Source organism: Thermobia domestica, chromosome 2 (assembly GCF_964235325.1).
Source record: "Thermobia domestica chromosome 2, izTheDome1.hap1.1, whole genome shotgun sequence".
NCBI classification, from domain to species: domain Eukaryota; kingdom Metazoa; phylum Arthropoda; class Insecta; order Zygentoma; family Lepismatidae; genus Thermobia; species Thermobia domestica.
The window spans coordinates 385,097,600-385,119,820 of NC_137455.1; the positions used below are offsets into that span (position 1 = coordinate 385,097,600).

Genomic DNA, 22,221 nt, shown 5'->3' on the forward strand with positions numbered 1-22,221 from the left:
ATATATAAAAGATAAATTTTCTTTTTTTTTATCATTTGTCATTCATTAAAAAAAAATTTTTTTTTGCACTATTTTGGGCTGCTTCCTCTACCGCCACCTGAAAGTAAATTAAAAGGAATATACATTAATAACAATATAACAACAAGAGACACAGTGCGAAACAAATATTGGTTTGTACAAATTTCTTCAGAGTTTTTCCTGTCTTTTATTACTTCTTTTTATGTTATTATTTGTTTATTTCTTGAGATCGCACCAAACATTCACATATGGGACACACAATTAACAATATGACACTAGCACTGACACTAAACACTAAACACAAAAACAAGAGTAGCGTCTTCCTATTCCGGTTTTCATTCCAGGAATTTTATAAAATGCATTTATTATTTGTAAGCAGAATTCTGTATGTTATATTTTCTCTAAACTAGTTTGTGTTCCGTTCTCTCCTTCTTCTGTTTTCAATTCTTCTGTTCCACCTCTGTTGCGTGGGGTTCTTCGTTCGATCCTCGTCTAAGTAAGTTTGTGATGAACAATATCGTGCCTGGATTTTCTCGGAGTAGCTCCAGTGCCTCCCACTTTCTCATTCCACTAATTTTTCCATCATCATTCACTTGCTTTAATTATCCGTTTCCCTTAGCCTAAAGAGCATAATCGAGGAACGTTAAACTGACAGATTTAATTTAATTTTCATTGTTCAAATAATCTAACAGTACTCAACTGTATCTTCTTTTGTCTAATGCTATTCTGTTATTGATAGTTTGTTTTGAAAGCTGTGAGTACTTGTATGGATTTGAAATGTACTTTTAAAATTGTTTATGTAAAACAAAACTTTATATTCCGTTTACTTTAAAGAAACGTATACCCAAGGCTGAGATGATCTTTTAATTAGTAAATTATTATTATTTTTATTAACAGGCAATGCAAAAGTTGGATCTAGCGAGAGAAAAGCTTCAAGAAACGAATGAAGAGTTCGATAATGCGCGGCGAAGGGCGAAAAAGGCAAAAATGGCTTTTGAAAAAGTAAAGAAAGAGCGTTATGACAAATTTATGGACTGTTTCGAACATGTAGCCAATGAAATTGACGGCATTTATAAGGTGAGAAAATTTTACCATTATATATTTCACATTTATATTAGAATCCTAGTATACTGGTTGTTGGATTTTTAGTTAAGATTTCCGTTCTGTATTCATTAAACGAAACAGGGCTCGTAAATGTGTTTAGAGAATATAACTTACAAACTACTGCTGCCTAATTTCTTACAGAAAAAACGTGTGTGAAATCAAATTTTAAACAGAAAGAAATCAATTTTAATTAAAACAAAATTTTTAAGTAAACCAGTGAATAATTCTGCGTAGTCTGGCCATTAATTTAATTTTTCCTGTTATACATTACCAGACAAAAGAGTCCAAGGCGCTTGAAAACGTAGCGTACGTAATTTGCTCAAGTTGAGTTCATAATATTGTCTTTTCACAAGACTGATAAGAAATGTATTTAAGTGAATACTAAATTAGAATCATTATAAGCTTCATATGTTAACTAGCTGCTTTCACTTCTTTTTATTTTGCTTGTCTTTGGTAATGATTTACGATGTTGGTTATCTATAGTCATTAGCAAAGAACCAGTCAGCTCAGGCATTTTTGGGTCCAGAGAATCCAGAAGAACCCTATTTAGATGGAATCAACTACAATTGTGTAGCTCCTGGGAAACGGTTCCAGCCAATGTCCAATTTGTCTGGCGGGGAAAAGACAGTTGCTGCACTTGCTCTGTTGTTTGCTATTCATAGGTGAGGGATCAGTGACATGTTATAACATGTGATACTCGAATCTGGGAAATTCTATTAGGAAAGTGCTTATTGCACATAGAAGTATTGGAAAATAAAAAGTCCTTGTTTATAACCGATTGGTTAACGCGCGTACTTTCGGTTAGGTGGTTGTAGATTCGATTCCATTGCAGAGTTCATTGTAGATAGGTATTGAAATTAAAGAATAGTGTAGTTCGGGTAAAGAGACACTGAAGCAAACGCGTTGAGAGTCAGATCACATAGAACTGAAAATTGAAAATTGATGTACCGAACGTACGGAAATCAAATTAAAACGTAGGTTCTTGGTTCGATCCCAGCTCGCACCAAGTGAACTTTGTGGTGGACAAACATCGTGTGCGTGAGTTGCCTCAGGATTCTCCCGTTTCCTCCCACTTTCTTGATTCCACCATTTCATTCATTTCTCAGCATCACCGTCTCCTTTAGCCTAACCGGCATAACCGTGAGACGTAAAACATCAAGATTTCATTTCGTTTCATTTTTTCTAATTAAAAGGTGAGGTACGTCGCGCTAAATGGGGGATGATCGCATTGAAATAGTGTTTGTCAGGGAAATAGGTTGACCTTTGTCAAGAAGAATAAAGAAAAAATTATGTAATATGTTAAAACCGTTATTGCAGGGAAACTTGTGTGCGGACTAACTTAGATTTTGAATTGTTATTTGTTTAAATCTTGTGATAGAGCATAGTGGTTCAATGCTAAAGCCCTCACTTCTACCGTGAAGGGTCTCTGATATGATCCCAGACCCTGTGAGTTCGTGATAGACAATATGATGTACTTGGGTTTTCTCAAGGTTCTTCCTCCACTTCCGACGTTTTCATTTCACTAGTTTTCCATAATAATTGCTTGAATTAATCACCCGTCCCCTTTAACCTGCAAAGCATAATCGTGATTGAAAACTAATTTCTCATTTCTAGTTTGTGAGGTCTGAATATGAAATGATGGTCATTATAAAAGTCTGATTCCGAGTAGACGAAAGGGTTAGTATGCGTGATATCGGGTTCGATCTCGTTGAAGGCCGATTTCCATTAGACTTCAAGGCATTTAGACGAAATGCGAAACTAAATAAACCTTCGAAACATGTACAGTCGGCAGCAAAAGTAAATAAATCTCTCTCATATACTTTTGTGAATAACTTGAGAACAAATGGACCCGTTTAAGTACTGTACTATTTCACGTAGAGATAACAAAGTTCTCTATAAGTTGCCCAAAACAGTACTTGACTGTTGTTCATTTGTTGCAGAGAGCATATGTGAGATGAGTACATTCTTTCGCTTGCTGCCGAAGTTGTGAAATATGAATTGAAGATTTCCTGTTGATATGAATTGGAGAGCAGTCAGTAAGTGAATTATGTTTTTGAAAACTTCGTAGGTATTGTTCCATCTTCAGCGTTAGTATAGTTAGTACCCAGTTGCCGTGGAAATGCAGGAAATTCAATTTAATTTATCGGGCATTGCCTGGTGGGGCTTTCTGATTACTTAGTTTTGTTCCAGAGAATGACTTTCTCAATTTAGATTATGTATGAAATGAAATTGTGTGTTATTTGGTAATGTTAATTGAGGATTTTATGTTCTCGGAATTTCCCAGATTCGATTTGGTTGTATTAATACCATTATAATATTGTGTTTAATATGAACCTTTTTTTTGTTTTCCATATTCTCCAGAAGCTAAACGTCTCCTCCTCCGCCCATGCTCTACTAACAGCCCAAAATCCCGAGGAACCTTATTTAAGTGATATCCATTACTGTTGCATTGCCTCTGGAAAACCTTGTCTACCCATGCAATCCCTTTCAGGAGGTGAAAAAGTATTATCTGCCGTTGCATTGTGTTTTGCTATACAGAGGTAAACAGTTGATCACCTTTCCATCTTCTCCCAGAAGGCACTTCTTCCTTTTCACCTCTGTGTATTAACGGATCAACTGATTGGATAGTAGTACGAATATAGCACATTTTGTGTCAAATGAAAATCAAGGATCAAGGTTTGGTAATATGGAGTTTGTGTATTATCGAGACTTGCAGAGAGCACGATTTTATTTATTTTATTTATTTATTTATTTTGTTAGAAATAATTAACTCAAAAGTTAATCGTCGATTGGATTTGTCATATACTAAATCAGTCTAGTAGGATTGTTACGTGTCTCGTTAAGATAGTGTTTCGTGTGTTATTCGTCCACATTCTTGATCTGCTCAAATATCCGTTCCCGCTACATCCTAACTAGGATCCCATATTTTCCATCCATATTTCTCACTCGGACTAAATGAGCCACACAAGATAGACGTCATTTTTATATTACTAACGGTATAATTTCAACGATGAACATATATTGCGAAATTCCGTATTTTTGTGTGTTTTATCAGCGGACAAAAAAGCAAATATTACATGGAGAGAGAACGTTTCATATATTTGCTTAATCAGCTATACGTGTTTTTAGATATTTACTGCTGCTCCGCATATTCCTGGGCTTATCCAGTGTTCGTACAGTTTCTTTTAAGTCTAAAGTTGTAGCAGAACAACTGTACAGAAAAACTTTTTGATTTCTAAAATCCTAGATAGTTATCCTTCCGTAATTTTTTTTTTTTCTTTAGAAAATATCGGGTTCGTTCTACGATTTTTCCTTGTAAAGTCATGCGTCCTGCGCTTCTTTGAGAGCCAAAAACTTGGTATACGTGGCTTTAAGTTTGATTCCTGATGAGTGGATGCCTTGGATACAAACTCAAATAGAGGCACTTATGTAGTGCTCGTGATTGGCAGTTTTTTCAAGTGGATTAATTCGTAGTGCACAAGGCTCACCCAACGTGACTTTGACGTGTAATCGGATTAGACGGATCTTCTTCGGCGTCGAGGATGATAGTGTCATCCGCTATTAAAATCCTCTTTCAGAATATTAGATCAGTAGCCAAAGGAATAAATTAAAAATTACACTGCAATTGTCTTTCTCTATTCATTGTTATCCTGAGACACGAGTTTTGTCACCACCACCACGTGATCTTTCCGTGAAATCTAGACATATTATCACACGAATATGTTGGCTTCTTCCGTAGTTCCTCAAACGGTTGGTCGACAATTTGCTTTGACCAAAGGGTTTATTTTATTTCCTCTTGGGGGGCACGGTGGCTCAGTGGTAGAGCTCTTATCTCTGGTGCGTGGGGTCCTTGGTTCGATCCCCACCCAAGTACGTTCATGGACAACATCCTGTCCGTTTTTTTGGGGGGGGGGTACTCCCGTTTTTCCACCAATTCTTCGATCATCATTCACTTGCCTTAATCATCCGATTTTTTTAAATTTATTTGTTTATTTATTCATGTTCCAATTGGTGGATAGATACCCAAGACATGTATCCTTCTCCCTGTATGTTGGGCCAAAGCTGAAGGGAGGATGCCATTTGAGTGCTGCGCTTATTATTTTCTCAGCGAATATTCGCTGCAACACAATAAGCTTCTAAAGTCGAATTGCCAAACTTTACACAAAACTGAAGACGGATTTGCTGTTTCTTGTTCCCCATCCCTATGCGATTCATCACTATTACACTCAATACTACAATAAACGAAAATGGATTCACTTTACACTGTTGTGCCGTCTCGTAAGATGTTTCCACATCTCCATGCCATGTTCAGCGATCTCTTTGATACGCCACTATGAAAGCATAAATTTCTTTCGGAAATGAAATGAAAAAGATCAAAGGATTATATTAGACTGTTTTGTTTCTGCCAAAAATGTACCAGACTTATTTATTTAAACATGGAATCAGAAAACAGTGTTGTGTCTCAGTGCAGGTCTCGAATTGGGTAAATTAAGCATGCTGTCGAAATATCAATTGTAGTACGTTCGTCGCTTGTTCATGTCCAGTCGTAAATAATTCTATTTCATTCATATTTTCTCAATAATTGGAATGGATGGACTAATGTGAATACAGTTTTCTTTGATACAGTTCTCTCTGTGTTGTTGAAAGCTTGAATCAAATTAGTTCATTCATGTTAATCTGCAAAGTAACATATGTGGAATATAATTTTGCTGGTGGCTGTACACATATGTTCAAAATAATTATATTCATGTTTAATACAAAATTCTCATATTTTTTTGTCAAATTTCTCCCATCGTATTATAGATTGTCATAATTGGATTCACTTACCTGTAGCTTTTGAGTGTGATTTTACATTTGATGCTGTAAGCATCATTTTGATTATTAAATATTCAAGCTGAAAGAATAAAATTTCTGTCATTTCGCCCAGTAGTAATAGGCGTAAATTTACAGATAAAGAAAAGATATTGAGTTAGATTAAATATTCACGGAAACAGTACTCTCTTACATACACCATTTAACCTGCAAGTTCTTAGTGATAGATATAGCGATGGTGCAGTTGTTGCCATCCGTTTGAAGTGATGTATGTATTATGTGTATTTTGAAGTAAGTTTGTCCGTCGCTTTCTTTCACCGTATCTTACCTCAATATCTTTTCTTATCCTGTAATTTAACGATATCTACTATTGTTTGGTAAAGATCCAGGTTTCTGTAGACCAGTCATTTTCAACTCACCATTCTATGACGTAGGAGTGGACCTTTACGATTAGAGCCTGGGCAGAGAGAACAGGTTGGGCAAAGAGGGAGAGGGAACGAGGTAGTTGATTAGAATGAAACAAGTGTTAGCGGTGTGCGATTAGTCGTGAATCCACAAGTGTGTATCTGCGCCTTGTTTACGTGTCGTATCTTCTACCAACGCTGTGTTTGTTGACTACTTCTTGTTCTCTGTGTTGTCTACTGTGAATATGAGTAGCAGACTGTGACGTCATAGAGCATCCAGTTGGAAATGACTGCTCTAGACTGTTCGAGAACTACTTAAGCTTGTATTTTCATATTATAAGATTGATTCTAGACAAAGATTTTCTGTGTAGTATTGATTATATGTCTTTTTTTTTTATCTGCTCACAATAAATTTAATTTTGCATGAACTGTTGTCGATGTATTGTACTTATGTATTTTTAATATTATGCAAAGGTTGTTTCCGATCTATTTTGACCATTTCAAACTGCACTTACCTTACGAGAAACCATGTCACCACCATCGAGAGTGCTCTATTGGTGGCTTTCCATCTGGGCAATTGCCCGAGAGCGAAATTTCCACTGTAGGAGATTGACATGCAGTATAGTTATGTCAAGCTGCAACCACTCCTCCAGACATGCATTCCATAGCCCTTCAACGGTGTGGGGTCTCCTGTAAGACAAGGCTCGTTTCAGGAGGCTGAAGGCGCAAAAGTCCATCGGTGACGCATCAGGGGACTTCACAGGGATTTCTGTGGATGGAATAGCGTGAATTCCAGTTTCTACTGCCATTTGTTGGAGAAAGAGGCGGGTTGAGCGAGATGTGTGACTTGATGCCTTGTCTTAATGCACCCATACACGATTCTTGTCCCTCCCGTACAGATGGGGAATGTCATGGCGATAAACCGGTGTTAGGATGTTAGCCTGATGATATTCCGAATTCACCTTTGTATTTTTGGCTACATGATGTATGGTCAGCTTGCCCTGGTATGAGTGTCCAGCAATGATCGTCAAACCTGTGCCAAAACTTTCCTTGCATTCAGTGAACCATTTTTGAAAGTCCCTCGAACCTGTCAATCGATAAAAAATTGCACGTGGCTTGTGACAGTCATCCTGATAAACATATGCCTCGTCCAGTGTTACAACAAACTTTCACTTTTCACCGGCAAGGTACAACTCGTACAGCTTTCGACAGTTTTGGCAAGAGCTTAAGAACATGTCCTTCTGTCGCTTTACCAACTTCAAATCGCGGTGAATGATGGTATACCATTTTTGGACACAGTGAATCCACGCTTCTTGTACAGTTTGATTATGACACTAAAGGGCAGTTATGTAGCCTTCCCTAGAAGCACTTATTTTCGGCGGCATTTGTCTCGATATGCACTTACAACAACTGTCACGCACAGTCAGTGGTCCAAGGTGCCCACACAACTGGCAACTTCCTTTTCTTTCCGCTTGGTTGTGTTGCACAAGTTCTGTAATTTCGTCACCATAGATTGGAAACTGCCCCTGTATAATGTTAACAAGAAACACTAATGAATACATTCCTAAGTTTTAACCGATATTTGAATGCATTAATAATAGTAATATTTTGAGAATTTGTGTGAAATTTTGTTATTAAAAGTTATATCATAATCTATAAATTGAGACTAATTCATCTTCGAGACTCGTTTGTTCTTGGGATACACGTTTCATGGAGGAAGTTTTATTTTTATATGTTAGTGAAAAATATACATAATTTACGAGACAAAATATTTCTACTTTGTAAACAAATTGCATATATGGGGTCATATAAAACAGAAATGCTACTTCGTACCTTATCAATTCCTTATTCATATTTGTAAATTTGTATTCTAACTACGTATTTATTTATTTATTTCACTTGTGGACGCAGTTATTAAGTCAATATGTTATGAAGACCAAAGAATAGCATTGTTGGTAAGCATATATAACATTTATTATGTTATTTGTTTTCAGCTACCAGCCAGCACCGTTTTTTGTGCTTGATGAGATTGACGCTGCTTTAGATAACACCAACATAGGAAAGGTGGCCAGTTACATCACAGACAAAACAGCGTCTCTCCAGACAATTGTGATTTCGTTGAAAGAAGAATTCTACAGCCATGCAGATGCGCTGATCGGCATTTGCCCTGATGTGAGTAGGAATTCAGTGTCTAAAAGTTTACGTACCTACGACACTTCTATATTGTAGCCCATTGGTTTTCATAAGGAATTATTTTTCTGTTATTTTTTTCAAATAATCTGGAATTTTCATGATATGACTTTACTTATTCCTTCTTTACGACTAGCTAAATGTCGCTTCCTTTTCCAAAATGGATTTTCATTAATTATAAATCTATTATTGCTTGCATATTAAAATTAAGAGCAGTGATCTGAAAGTAAGGTTACAAAGCAGGGTTGGCAGAAACCATGTTTTTTATTGAAAAACAAAAAAAAACTGTTTTTTTGGGTTTAAACCTGGTTTTTTTGGTTTAAATAATTTGCTCCATGTATTTATATCACATATGGATAGAAATGAGTTTGTTTCGCCTTGGTGTCATTATGCAACAACCGTGTTATGCTGAAAGGGGACCCATAAGCTTAAAAAGGAATCCAAACCGTTGCTCGTTTTCCGAAAGAAATTATCCTCCATTTGAACTCCAAACCGGGACTAATTGTGATATGTCTGCCGACTCACTCACGAAGGACTCCCAATAAAAATACGTTGAACTAATCTTTACATACTTGTTAATATAATTGTCAAGAGTCATTTCAGAAAGACAAAAAGATAAACAGTTGCATAAGTAAAACCATTATACAGAATTACATATGGACAATTTCAAAATACTGCAGAGTACAGAAGAACTTATTTAGTCCAAGTTAGTTCACTATAACTTATATTACTCCAAGTTAAAGAAATACAAGGACTTAATTTGCATATCACTAAGAAAAGTGACTAAAGATACGTATTATTTGAGTCCACTTTGGCTCTGACCCTTTTATACATACATAGATACCAAAGATACTTCTGATTTCAATAAATACCTCTCGAGGGGTTTATATAACCCCAACAAAAGTATGGCATTTCGATGTATTTTAATAATAGTTAACATTATTAACACGAAGCAATATTTAGAATTTCTTTGATTGCAATTGCATAACAAACTATAAAAAAAATCACAAAAGAAACATTCATAAACTTATTTTTGAAAAAAAAGTTGCTTTTGTAGTATAATCTCTTTGAGTAATGAATGGGGAATTTAGGTCTGAACATAATACGAATAATATACGGGAGTGAAACATGATAACCCACAAATGTGTGTTCATCAAGATTTTACGAACACCTACACTTTTATGAACATTTTTCGTTTTTTGGTTTAAACCAATTGGTTTTTTTGAGGAAAAAAAAAACAGCTGGTTTAAACAAACAAAGCCTGCCGTGAAAAATGTATATATTATTTCATACAGCGAACAGGTAGTACATACATTAGGTTATTTTTCGACATAGTCTTCGTATCTCATAGACATAGGTTGAGGCACTTGTCGCATCGTGAGATGAGTTTGAGGATTCTCTCCTGGTGACAATCCTGTCCTTGCGTGTTCAGCCACGCTGTCACGAAGTGTTCCACATCCTCGTCTGATACGAAGCGACGGCCTTCTAGGTGCTCCTTCAAATGCAGGAACAGGTGAAAGTCGCTTGGAGCGAGATCCGATCTGTAGGAAGGGTGGTCGATGATGTCACAGCGAAACTGCTTCAACAGCGTTAGTGTCTTCTAGACTGTATGCGGGAGCTCCAAACTTTCGCCACCATTCTGCGACTGGATGATGAGACATTACAGTCTCTCCGTAAGCCTCTACCAGCTGCCGGTAAATTTCAGCTGTGATTACATGTTTCGCCCACAGAAATCGAATAACTAAGCGGACTTCTTCCCAAGATCAGTTTTCTAAACAAGTCGCCATTTGTGTTTACATACGACTAGCACAGTTGCCAACTCCATGTATTAAAACTACCGCACACTCCTCATTCCTCTATAACAGACCAAACTCCAGAAATATCGCCCTTGTAACCTTAGTTTCAAATCATCCCTATATCTCAGTAAAATAATTTAATTTACATTCCAGTTCATTTCATAGAAAACAGAAAAACAATTCCCTATATAAACCAACAGGATTTTATAAAAACAAAGATGGCGCTGGTATTCAGCACCGTTAAGTAATTATATTGATGCTTTTTGTGTTATCAAAAGAGTGTGTTTTCGAATCAGGAATTTGTAAATGTTACTTCTAGCGTATTCCCAACTCCTCTTTGTTAGTCTTATTAAGGTTGTTTGGTCTTCTTGGTTCGTCAGAGCATCGATTGATATGAACAAATATATTTCTTTTCTCTTTGGAATGAGCGTCAGTTTTAATTATATGATTTTTTAAATGTTTTCTTCTTCGTCTATTTAAATGTTTCATTACGCAAATTAAATTCTGTGGTTAATTCATTAGTATTAGCTTTGTACCATTAGTATTAGCTTTGGATCTACCTGTTACAGTTTCGGCAATTTATCGGTTCCTTCATCAAAACAATGTCTCGGTACAGAGTTAAATACCGTATTTACGCAAATTTAAGACGCCCTCAAATGTAAGACGCACGTTTGGAGGAAAAATTGAAAAAAGAATTCTCAAATATGAGACTTACCCTTGGCGAGGAACAGATGGTAGCCATATCATGAACGAACAGGTCTTTTCGAACGAGCCACAGTGCCGGAAGGCGTCAACTTTAAAACTGCAACTGGAAACCTTCGGGGAAGCAGGTTGTCATTTCCAAACAATGACTCACTCACCCGCGGCATCCCCCTCCCTTGCAAACCTGTTTGTGACTCTAACTTTCTGATTAGCAGCATTTTTAAACTCCTTATTTTGTTATCAATTGTCGTGCTTCAAGATGTGTAACTCACTTGTTTGTGCTCTTTAAACGGAGGAAGACACCAGCCACGGTATGTGGGAGGGGAAGGAAGAATCTCCGCTCTCGTAAATTCACATCTCTTCCATTTGCCACTTGTTTGCGGACTAATTTTAAAGGATATTTATTTCGCCTAAAATGCACGATTTTATTTCTGCATTCTGCTCGTACACACAAAATACACATTCTTTAAAGAATCGTGTCTAACGGAATTAGCAATTTTTGGCAAAACTCCATCTAATGTGGCCTAAATTTGCATTACTCAAATCTAAGATGCACCTTGATTTTGGAGGCAGAAAATGGACAAAAACGTGCGTCTTAGAATCGCGTAGATATGGTATTTTGTAGTTTCGGATCATCGACCCTTCTAAGAGAACAGTGCACATAGTAATACAAGTAGTGAAAAGGGAAATACTAAACAAGACAGATCTTTTCTAGGATACTTTTACACTTAAAAATGAACGGACATGATTCAAACTGTTAAGTGTTAACTCCCTTTTAGTATTTTGTAAACACTTGAAGTGTTTCATTATTACAGGATTTAAAAAGTTTCGTAATGTCTCAATGATTTCTTCCAGTTTGCGGTCCCGATCATGACCCAAGCGCGGACTGAAATATCGTATATTAAGAGGATACAGGTTATTATCTGAAAGGAGGCGTTTCTTAGCCCAGTTTATTAGAACATTCTATCTTTCATTTGATATAAGAAGTTTCCTCCCGGCGTTCGCTACTGTTATTTTTTTTTGCAACCTGTGTATGTGGGGTGCATCGTTACTCGTAATGCTCAATCCTTTCTATACTCCAGCTCCTTGATCTTCAAGTTTTTTATTTACTCTTAAACCATGGGAGAAACTAACTGCCAAACAAACTCCTGCTCTACTGGTGTGTTTTCACGTCGCCTAGTTAGTATGTTAAGCAAGTAGGCTAGAACCTTCCTTCTGGAAGAATTCCCACTAAACATACTAATTAATCAGACCACATAGTATTCACTGTTTTAAGGAAATTTACATTTTCTGTGTATCTTAAGATTTTTAGTTTCTAGTTTTAATAATAGTGATACTGTATTGTTTTATCATAAGGGCCCTTGGTGGCTCAGTGGTAGAGCGTTCACCTCTTGTGCATGAGGTCCTTGGTTCGATCCCAGCTCGCGCCAGGTGGGCTCTGTAGTGGACAAACACCGTGTGTGAGGGTTTTCTAGGGTTTCTATCTTTCTAGCCTTTCCTCCCACTTTCTTCATTCCGCCATTTCATTCATTTCTCATCATCACCACCTCCTTTAGCCTAGCCAACCGTGGGAAGTAAAACTAATTTTCATTTGTTTTATCATATTGATAATTTATTTAGGTAAAAAAAAATATAAGTATGTAATATGATTTTAATTTTATATTTCTTTTCAGCCTGGTGAATGCTTAATAAGTAAAGTTCTTACGTTAGACCTGACGGAATATCCCTCACATATAGAGCCAAAACCGGCTGAGAAAGAGAAGAGGGTGCTTAGGAGGTACGTCAAATATTCTTTCCTTGACAGCTCACTTCCTGAAGTATTTTCAGAATAAAGTGTATTTTTTGAGTTTTGGAAAATGTGTTATTAACAGTCTAAATACCCTTGAAATATACAAGGGTGGTACTGCACTAAATTCAGGGTTTACACTGACCTTGAAAGTCATGGAAGTTGAAATGAGTCCGGGAAATGCATCAAAATATGCTGAAAGTCAGTGAAATTTGTTATATTTCTCAGAAGAGGCAGGGATTTTTCCCCAGTAATCAGTATATTTAATGAAAACTGAATATACAATGTAAAGGATGAAGTTCAATACGAAGTCCCAAACGGTTATAGTCTCATGTAATTATTCTTTATTACCAATATAACGAATCATGAATCCGTAATCTCATACGAACTCATCTTAAAAACAATCTGTACGCTATACATAAATGTCATTCATCTCAGCGACATCCTAATATCGATCGTTTTTTATTTTATTTGTTCCCCCCTTCCCATCCCCATAGGAGCGCTAGAGGATCTTACCCTTACTATGGCTGAGCTTGGACTGTCACCAGTAAACTTAGCGATCATGAAAACTATTCGACACCATTATTGGTCGTTTTCTATTATTTTACAGTATTTTCCATGTTACCCCTTCCCCTCTAGGAATGCTAATGGGGTTGAACTTGGATTTAAACGGCATTGAAAGTGTCACGATTCACCTCACCGACCCCTTAGTTTCTTTTCTAGATTGTAAGTAATGGTGTATACCAGGTTTGGTTGAAATCGCTCTAAATGTTTCAGAGTTATGCTGGAACGTAGATACATACGTTTCCTTTTATACTAGCTAGTATAGGGTGTGTGTATATACTAGCTGATGTGCCCGTTGTTTGCACGGGGAGAATAGGTATATGGGAAATATTTGAATCCCCTTCCCCCTTAGGATACGCATTTCTGTGAAAGTTTAATGATTATAATCCACAAAATACCCTAAATTTTGAATTTAAACCCACCTTGACGGAGATACTATGTTCCAAAAGTTATTTCAAATGGGTCAGCCATTTTCCCGACCCCAAAAACTATGAATTAGATACCATTCTCGGTCATTTTGGATATTTTGTTTTCCAACCTTTCTCACCTACCGTGCTAATGGGGGCTAAACGTGTATTTCAACAGCCTCGCGAGTGTGGGTATTTACCTTAACGATATCGAAAACTATGGATTCGAAATCAATATGTGATGTGTCCGATTGTTTTTACATGTCACCACCTACTGATCCCACCCAGAGGATGCTAGGGGCTTCTTACCCACACTGGGGCTGAACTTGATCTTAACGGCGTTCTGGAGCGTCAGTATTGATGTCATTCAGGGTTGGCTGGTTTAAACCAAGGTTTAAACCAGCTGGTTTTTTCAAAAAAACCAACTGGTTTAAACCAAAAAACAAACAAACAAAAAAAAAATGTTCGTAAAAGTGTAAGTGTTTGTAAATATCTATATGAACACACATTTGTGGGTTATCACGTTTCACTCCCGTATATTATTCGTATTATATTCAGACCTAAATTCCCCATTCATTACTAAAAAAGATTATACTACAAAAGCAAGTTTTTTTTTTTTAACAAGTTTATAAATGTTTATTTTGTGATTTTTTTGTAGTTGTTATTATTGTTATGAAATTGCAATCGAAGAAAAATTCAAAATATTGTTTCGTTTCAATGTTTACTATTGATAAAATACATCGAAAATGCCGTACTTTGTGTGTGTGTGTGGGGGGGTCATACAGACCCCACGAGAGGCATTTAGTGAAATAAGTATCTTTGGTATCTATTTATGTATAAATGAGTCTGAGCCAAAGTGGACTCAAATAATTCGTATCTTTATTCACTTTTCTTATTGATATGCAGATTAAGTCGGTGTATTTCTTTAATTTGGACCAATAAAAGTCGTTGTTAACTAACTTGAACTAAATTAGTTCTTCTGTACTCCGTAGTACTTTGAAATTGTTCATATGTAATTCTGTATAATGGTTTCACTTGTGCAACTGTGTATCTTTTTGTCCTTCTGAAATGACTCTTGACAGTTATATTAAGAAGCATGTAAAGATCAATACAACGTATTTTTTTTTTTTTATCAGGATTCTTTCGTGAGTGAGTCGGCAGACGTATCGCATTTGTGGCCAATTAGTCCTGGTTCTGAGTTCAAATGGAGGACAATTTCTCTCGGATGTAACTCGAGAAGCGGTTTTTATTCCGCTTTAAGCTTATGTGTCCCCTTCCAGCATAACCCGGTTGTTGCATAATAGCATCAAGGCGAAACAAACTTATTTCTGTCCATATATGATATGAATATATAGAGCAAATCATTTAAACCATAATAAACCTGGTTTAAACCAAAAAAAAAAAAAACCGTTTTTTTTTTGGGTTTTTTTAATAAAAACCATGGTTTTTGCCAACCCTGATGTCATTGACTCTGAAAATTATTTATTCGATATTATGATTACGTCCATTTCTAGTAGAGCTAGGATGTTTTGCCTCGCAGCAATTTTTCTCAGATTCTAAATCATACTTGGACCAAGTTTGATTGAAATAACCGCATACGTTTCAGAGTTATGGTGTGGACCGATATAAGTATACTCACAAAATAAAGAACGTAGTAGAATAAATAATAACAAGCAACACATCTTCGGCGTTGACCCTGTAAATTCCCGAGCCAACTGATACGTCCGTTCTTGCCTAAGCTTGGACTGAAATGTCATCAGGATTGGCACGTAACAGCCAAGCAATCCCGAAAAACAGCAATCGATAACGGACCCCAATGAATTCGACAGTAATCTGGTCATCTTGGACGTTTTATTTTCCACCTCTTCTCAGCTCCATATCGATGGGGACTGCCTTTCGACTTCAACGGTATCTGGAGTATAACTATTCATCTCAGCGACCCGAAAAGACTATGAATTTGATACTAATATTGGCCGGTGTCTAGTGTTTTTGCATATCACTGCCTTCCCATTCTTCAGGGGGGCTGAACGTGAACTTACACGGCATTGGAAGTATGACTGTTCATCTCAGCGATCCCAAAAACTAAGGATTAAACACTAATATCGATCATTTTTTATTATTTTTACACGTTCCTCTTCCCACAACCGTGGGGACACTACTGCTTTTACCCACACTGAAACCTGAACTTGAACTTAAAAGGCATCTGGACTGTCACCAATTAACTTAGCGATCAAGAAAGTGATTGATTCGACTCGAATATATTGCATAACCGTGGGACGTAAAACTCAGAGATTTCATTTCGACTCGAATATAATTCTTTTTCGATTATTTTATAACCCCCCCCCAGACACACATTCGTGTTGATGGAGGCTGAATTTGGACTTAACGCGGAGCTTGTTGTGAGTAACATCGATTTGCTTATGTGATTTGCTAGAGGCTCTCACGTTTCCTCCCAGTATATTTGCTCCACCAGTTCTCTTTCGCTTTCAGTTTTTACTTATCAACTGTAATCAGAAAAGCATATGCGTGGAACACTAAAGATTTTTTTTTTTTTTCATTCATTTTGGGTAGCCGAAGTGTTAACGTGGTCCATGATTTATTTTTTGCCCTATTATTTTCGGTGTATTTCAATTACACACACCAAAACAAAATACAAAAACTGTGGCTAAATTAACTTTAAGTGCTTTTACGTTTTATTACTAATTTCTTTTTCTTTTTCTTTGCAGGTAATCTACACAGTATCCTGTTTCGAAGTGTGGCAATATGCAAATAAATAGGTCGTTTATCATGAAAATCGTACAAAATTGTCTAGGTGCAAGAAGAAAATATAAAATAACTGTATGAAAGGAACAGAATGAATTGTGTTTAGTGCTCATCATTTTATTTTTTTACAAGTAAAAGAAGTTTTATTCGGAAAGACAACGCTATTGAAGAAATTTGAAATTTCGACTTTTATTTACACCACGTCATTCCATCAACTGCATCATCATCAAGACTGTGTTTTATTTTTCTATTAGTAGATAGTGGAAAACAAAGGAAGAATCGTTAACAAGGTTTACTGTTAAGAATTACAACCATCAACAAACAGTAATTCATTACTTAGAAATTCTTAATGTTTGGTTTTTTTGTTTTTGGTGTAGCAAGTTGGCCTCGTTAAAATACTTAAGTGTAATAAGAGAAAAGGTTAGCGGTGTGGTGAATACTGCAATTAGTATAGTTCGTTTCGCACTGTTAACTCCTCCTGTCTTTCGATTTTCTACTAATCGGAGGTTGTGTTCGCCTTGATACATTTCACTTTGTTGCACAGTTGAATTAAATAAGTGAATGAACTTCGTACCTGCTGTTAACCGAAAACTTGATTGTCCAAAAGACAACATTGGTAGGATAGTAAAGAAGATTACTTTTTGTATCTAAAAGAAGTATTAGTATTAGTTCAACTAACTCTACAATCAACCAGAGCTAACCAATGAATGTCGATACTGCAATCTTTCCACAGTCAACCACAGTATACCACAGCCACAAGCTACTATAATTATACAAGAAACTTCCTGTATTCCACAAAATATTCCAATAACGTAAGCCACCTTGGCCTTACATTAAACCTAATACGTCAGTTGCCACTCTTGGCTCACCTACCTAAATATCAATCTCTTCAGCCACTTATGGCTCCATTCTACAACAACTCAATTACACATTATTTATATTCATAGTAATGCCTTTCTTTTGTTACTACAATTTCCTAACACCTTGTCCGATTGTTCGCAATCAATAACTTTTCCGATATCCGAACAAAAACAATGTTTTTTATATTTCTTCGCATTTGTTTGCATATGATCGTACATACGGCTTTTGCACGACCAGTAAACACACACAAGCAAATTCTAAAACACTTTGTGTTTATCGTGAAGTGTAATGAGATGATAAATAGAACGGAATAAAATTATGTAATAAAAACTAAAGCCAATTTTGTGTAGCCGTGCAGTCGCATTCAGTTTATTTATTTATTCAGATTAAAGCGTTGAATATAAGTACAAAACAATATGTTTAGTATCTTTCAGGTTAGAAACGAATCTCCGATAAGTAGAAATATTCTAGAAATCGTAGAACAATGAAATTAGTCCTTATTTCCCTCCTTTCGTCTTCTAGGTTTAAGACATTTGATTACTAATCATTTAAACATGTAATTACTTTATGTAAAAAATATGCTTTAAAAGAAAAGAAGTTTATATTTTATATGCTATCATACATCATCTCTCTTTAAGTTAAAAAATGTAAATAATAGAAAAGAAATATATCTATCGACACATTTTATTGGAATATTTATTATTTTCGAAACCTCTCCTCAATTCACATATTTTTTAAAATTGTGTATTAGGTTGATTATTAATTCGTGCCGTTTTTGCACGAATATTTTGCCAGATTTCAGTAATGTGTAACAGGGAGGTATGCAGGAATTTATTTCGGGGAGTCCAAATTCAGTAAGAGAATAAATTATATGAAAATTTATAAAATTATACTAAATTTACCGAAAAGTCAGGATTTCAGGATTCCAGACCCACGTCTACGTACGTCCCTAATGTGTAGCACTATTTGTGGTTGTTCTGAAGCAAGAGGTGTTCGAAGGGGAAAACCCCCAATGGGAGGAAAAGTATTTTTTGGGTGTAAACTCAGTGTTTTTTTCCCAAATCGTATTTTCCCATCCAAAAAATGGGTTTTTATTAATAAAGCAAAAATACATTATTGATTTTAGTTTATGTTTATTGATTTTAATTTTCAGAATCTTTACCAGTGTAACCTACGTCAGTTTTAGTCACTTAACTTCTTTGAATCTGGTGACACTGGAAACGTTATTCACTTACTTACGGAAGAGGTGAAAGTTTGTCTGGCTGTGTAGTCAGTGTCATTTGTATTGCTAGAATTTGATAACGGTTTAGCTCTAAGAATGGGACAGCGTAAAAGCGATGTCTGAAAAGCGTACACAGAGAAAGGAAATAAATCGGTGGAATGTAAATTCTGCCAAAAAGATCTACAGAGTTCCAAATGTGGAGAAAATTTCCAGCCCACACATTAAAGTACTACGGGCATAGGCGCCAACTCGGGGGGGGGGGGAGGACACTTTTGGTTCCCCAATATTTAAAGGTGGAGTCCTCCCCCTCCCCCATTATAATCCAGTCGAGGAAGAATTAACAAAGAGGAGTAATAATTTCTGTCGTAAGCTTCGTCGTGCCTTTATTTCAATATTAGGAAACGCCTTCTTATTCGATAGACAGTGCCGTTTTCAAAATGGTGTTTTTAATAGAGCACCGAAGCTTCAACCAACACTGGCAGCACTAATATGAAAAGTAAAGATCAATGTGCTGCGCAAAATTGCAGTGAAGTTCTCAAAATTTGAACCTGAATTTGTTTTAATGCCTTTAAGCGAATTTGACTTAGGTCGTGAATTTCGCAACTAAGTAGTGGACCGAGATATGGGGTAGGGAAGGGGGCCTTCATCAAGCAGTTGATAGAAAACAGTTGAATATGAATATATGTTTATTCATTTTTTGGGCACCCCCAATATTTTCTTCAAGCCGGCATCTATGGTCACGGCTGTCCAAAAGATGTAAAGAACAAGCTTCCCCAAACAAACCGGAAGGGTACATCTCTATTTAATAGGTCTATTCAAAACCAAGGAATAGATACAAATAGTAATCTGCAGATTCTAGTAAATTGTCAACGTGTAGTTCGAGTGGAACTGCATCACCACAGTTAATTGAATTAGAATCACAACAAAGAAACAATTCGCAAGAACATGTACAATCTCTAACGATACCTTTGTGGGAAGCTAAACGTGCGAACTGAAGATAGCATAAGATTCGTTCTTTTATGGATAGCATGGCTTAAGGAGAAACGGTAAGCGCGTATTTTGTCCGTAAGAGAGTTTTCAGAATCAAAATTTAAGGAAGGGTAGGAAAAAAAGAAAGAAAACTAGTCCAACTTACATATTGCTGACTTCAGGTTAGATAAACTTAGGTTACTTTGCTTAAAAATGATAAAATACTCTCACATATGATGTGATAAATGTAATTTAATGATATTTTGCCCCTCGTGCATAAGAAAAATATAGGATTCTTACCGTTTTATATGTTTGGTAGACCAGTTTTCTTGATTATTGCAAAAGTTATATCATAATCGGATTTTCACTAGCTATGCACCGTTAACCAAAATAAGCGAACATAACCTAACCTAATTCTCATAATCGAAAGTCCAGCTGAGATTTATTTTTCTAATATGAAAAAAAAAATATTTATATTAATAAAGTAGGTTCTTTTGCTGTTTTGTACTAAAATCAACGTAATTTTAATTGACCTAGAGAGAAATTATGGGCAGTGTGAAGCAGCCAAACACTACCTTCCCAATCTACCCGAAATTAGTGATATTTGTGGTCAAAGGTATGTAGCTAGCTCTCATAATCATTATTTATTAGTTATTAAGCAACTTTATGTTACAATGGACTTCGTCAATCAATACACAATTACAAACTTTACAAACAATATATTATTATTAGCATACTTCGTATTCTCTTATGTCACACAAAAGTCATTTGGCTTAGGTTATTATTTTGCGTGATGCTTAGTTTCACTCGGATTCGTGGCACATTCATAGGCTACTATTTTTGTTTCTTGTATCGCATTTATGATTGTTTTCAGAAACGTCGTAAGTGATAAATGCTGAGAAATATTTCTTAAGTTTCATAAAATAGTAAAATTTATGAGAACTGTGTTATTATATTCCGAAATAACGTGTAATTTTTCCATGTCACTGTATGGGGCGGAAACGTGGACATTACGTAAAGGTGATGAAAATCGACTGGAAGCCTTCGAAATGTGGGTGTGGAGAAGAATGGAAAGAATTAGTTGGGTCGAGCGCAAAACGAATGAGAGAGTGTTAGAAATGGTGGGTGAGAAAAGAACACTTTTAGATATTATTAGGAAGAGGAAGAGAAACTGGTTGGGACATTGCCTAAGAAGAGATTGTATCATGAAGGACGTCCTAGAGAGTATGGTGTCGGGAAAGAGAGGGAGGGGACGAAGGAGACTACAATTAATGGATGATATAAAAACAGAAAGATCATACGCGAAGACGAAGAAGTTAGCGGAGGACCGTGGAGCATGGAAGCTTCTCAGCTGCGGCAAGTGACCTGCCAATAAAGGCAGAATACCTATGATGATGATGATGATTTCCATGTCAAGGGAGATACACTTATAAATAAAAATAAGTGTAGACAAAAGATATATTTTTTCTCGTCGTTATATGAAACAAACCCTTATACCCCGAAAATTGGAAAAACTCAAAAATATTTTCCCGGTTTTTTGCCCATTACTAGCTGGGGCTAATCATCTTTTTTTCTTCAGGGTCTGAGATATGGAGCGCCAAGTAGAAAAAAAAAAGTTCGTCTCCGACATGCTCTCCGGTACGAGGTCAACAAAGGTTCTAGTGCCACAGAGGCATCCTGACAAATCTGTGCAGTGTATGGAGGCTGAGTCGGAAATAATATAAGACGTTCTGAAGCGGAAATTTTGACCTGAGCTGTTGTCCCACGTTATAGTCATCCATCTCACACTGAAGAGAACTATTTGAAGAACTTGATCCACTGTGATCTATGTCAAAGCATCAGGAATTGATCACGGAGATAATCAGTGGATAGGCAACTGTTGTGCGACATGTTCATCGAATGAGAAAAGTTCTAAAACTGGGTTCGTGGGTGTATCATTCGCAGAGCGCAGATAACAAGTCATTGTGTTGCCATATGTGATTCTTTTCTTATCTGCCATCGTGAATCTCTGTCGCCAATGTAAACCCATTCTCTGATGTATTATTGTCGGAGATGAAAATTTGTATCTGTACGTGAACTTCAGACAGAGGAAGGAATGGATCAACCCAAACGGAAGGACGTTCCAGACAGGATTTGAATCCTAAGAAGACAATGTTGGTGTCTGATGGACATAAAAGGGCTTATTCACAGTTGAGTCCTATGCCGTAATCGTACTATCACTGCTACTCTATACTGTGATCAATTCCAACATATTCATGCAGTACTTGAAGTAATTATCCGAATTAACGACATGGCATCATCATCCACATGGACAACGTTAGACTACATGTTGACACATGACAACTGTTTCCATTTAACAGCTTCAATGGGAAATTCTTCCTCATCTTGCGTATTCTTCAGTTGTGGTTCCTATTACAAATTACCGCCTTTTCTGGTTCCTGTAGAATGTACTCCGTTAACCATGAACAGCTGCAGAAGTTCTTTGATGACTTGTGTGCATCCAAATCTCTAAGTTCTTTCTTCTTTTCTTCGTAAAGACACCCAACAACTGCCTGAACATTGGGAACAGATTTTGAACAATGCGGGGAATAGATCAGTGATCCATTGTTTGATTAGTTGAAGT

The 22,221-nt window shown here is 36.4% G+C and overlaps 1 protein-coding gene across 1 annotated transcript in view; it reads left to right on the forward strand.

Annotated features, from left to right (window-relative positions):
- The window catches only part of SMC1 (structural maintenance of chromosomes 1), an 86,648-nt gene extending 68,541 nt beyond the window's left edge, over positions 1–18,107 (forward strand). The window contains exons 21-25 of the mRNA XM_081749462.1: positions 916–1,095; positions 1,606–1,784; positions 8,333–8,510; positions 12,700–12,803; positions 16,510–18,107. Of these exons, the coding sequence (XP_081605588.1) occupies positions 916–1,095; positions 1,606–1,784; positions 8,333–8,510; positions 12,700–12,803; positions 16,510–16,513 (645 nt within the window). The 3' untranslated portion in view covers positions 16,514–18,107. The remainder of the gene's footprint in view (positions 1–915; positions 1,096–1,605; positions 1,785–8,332; positions 8,511–12,699; positions 12,804–16,509) is intronic.
- The last annotated feature ends 4,114 nt before the right edge of the window (positions 18,108–22,221 follow it).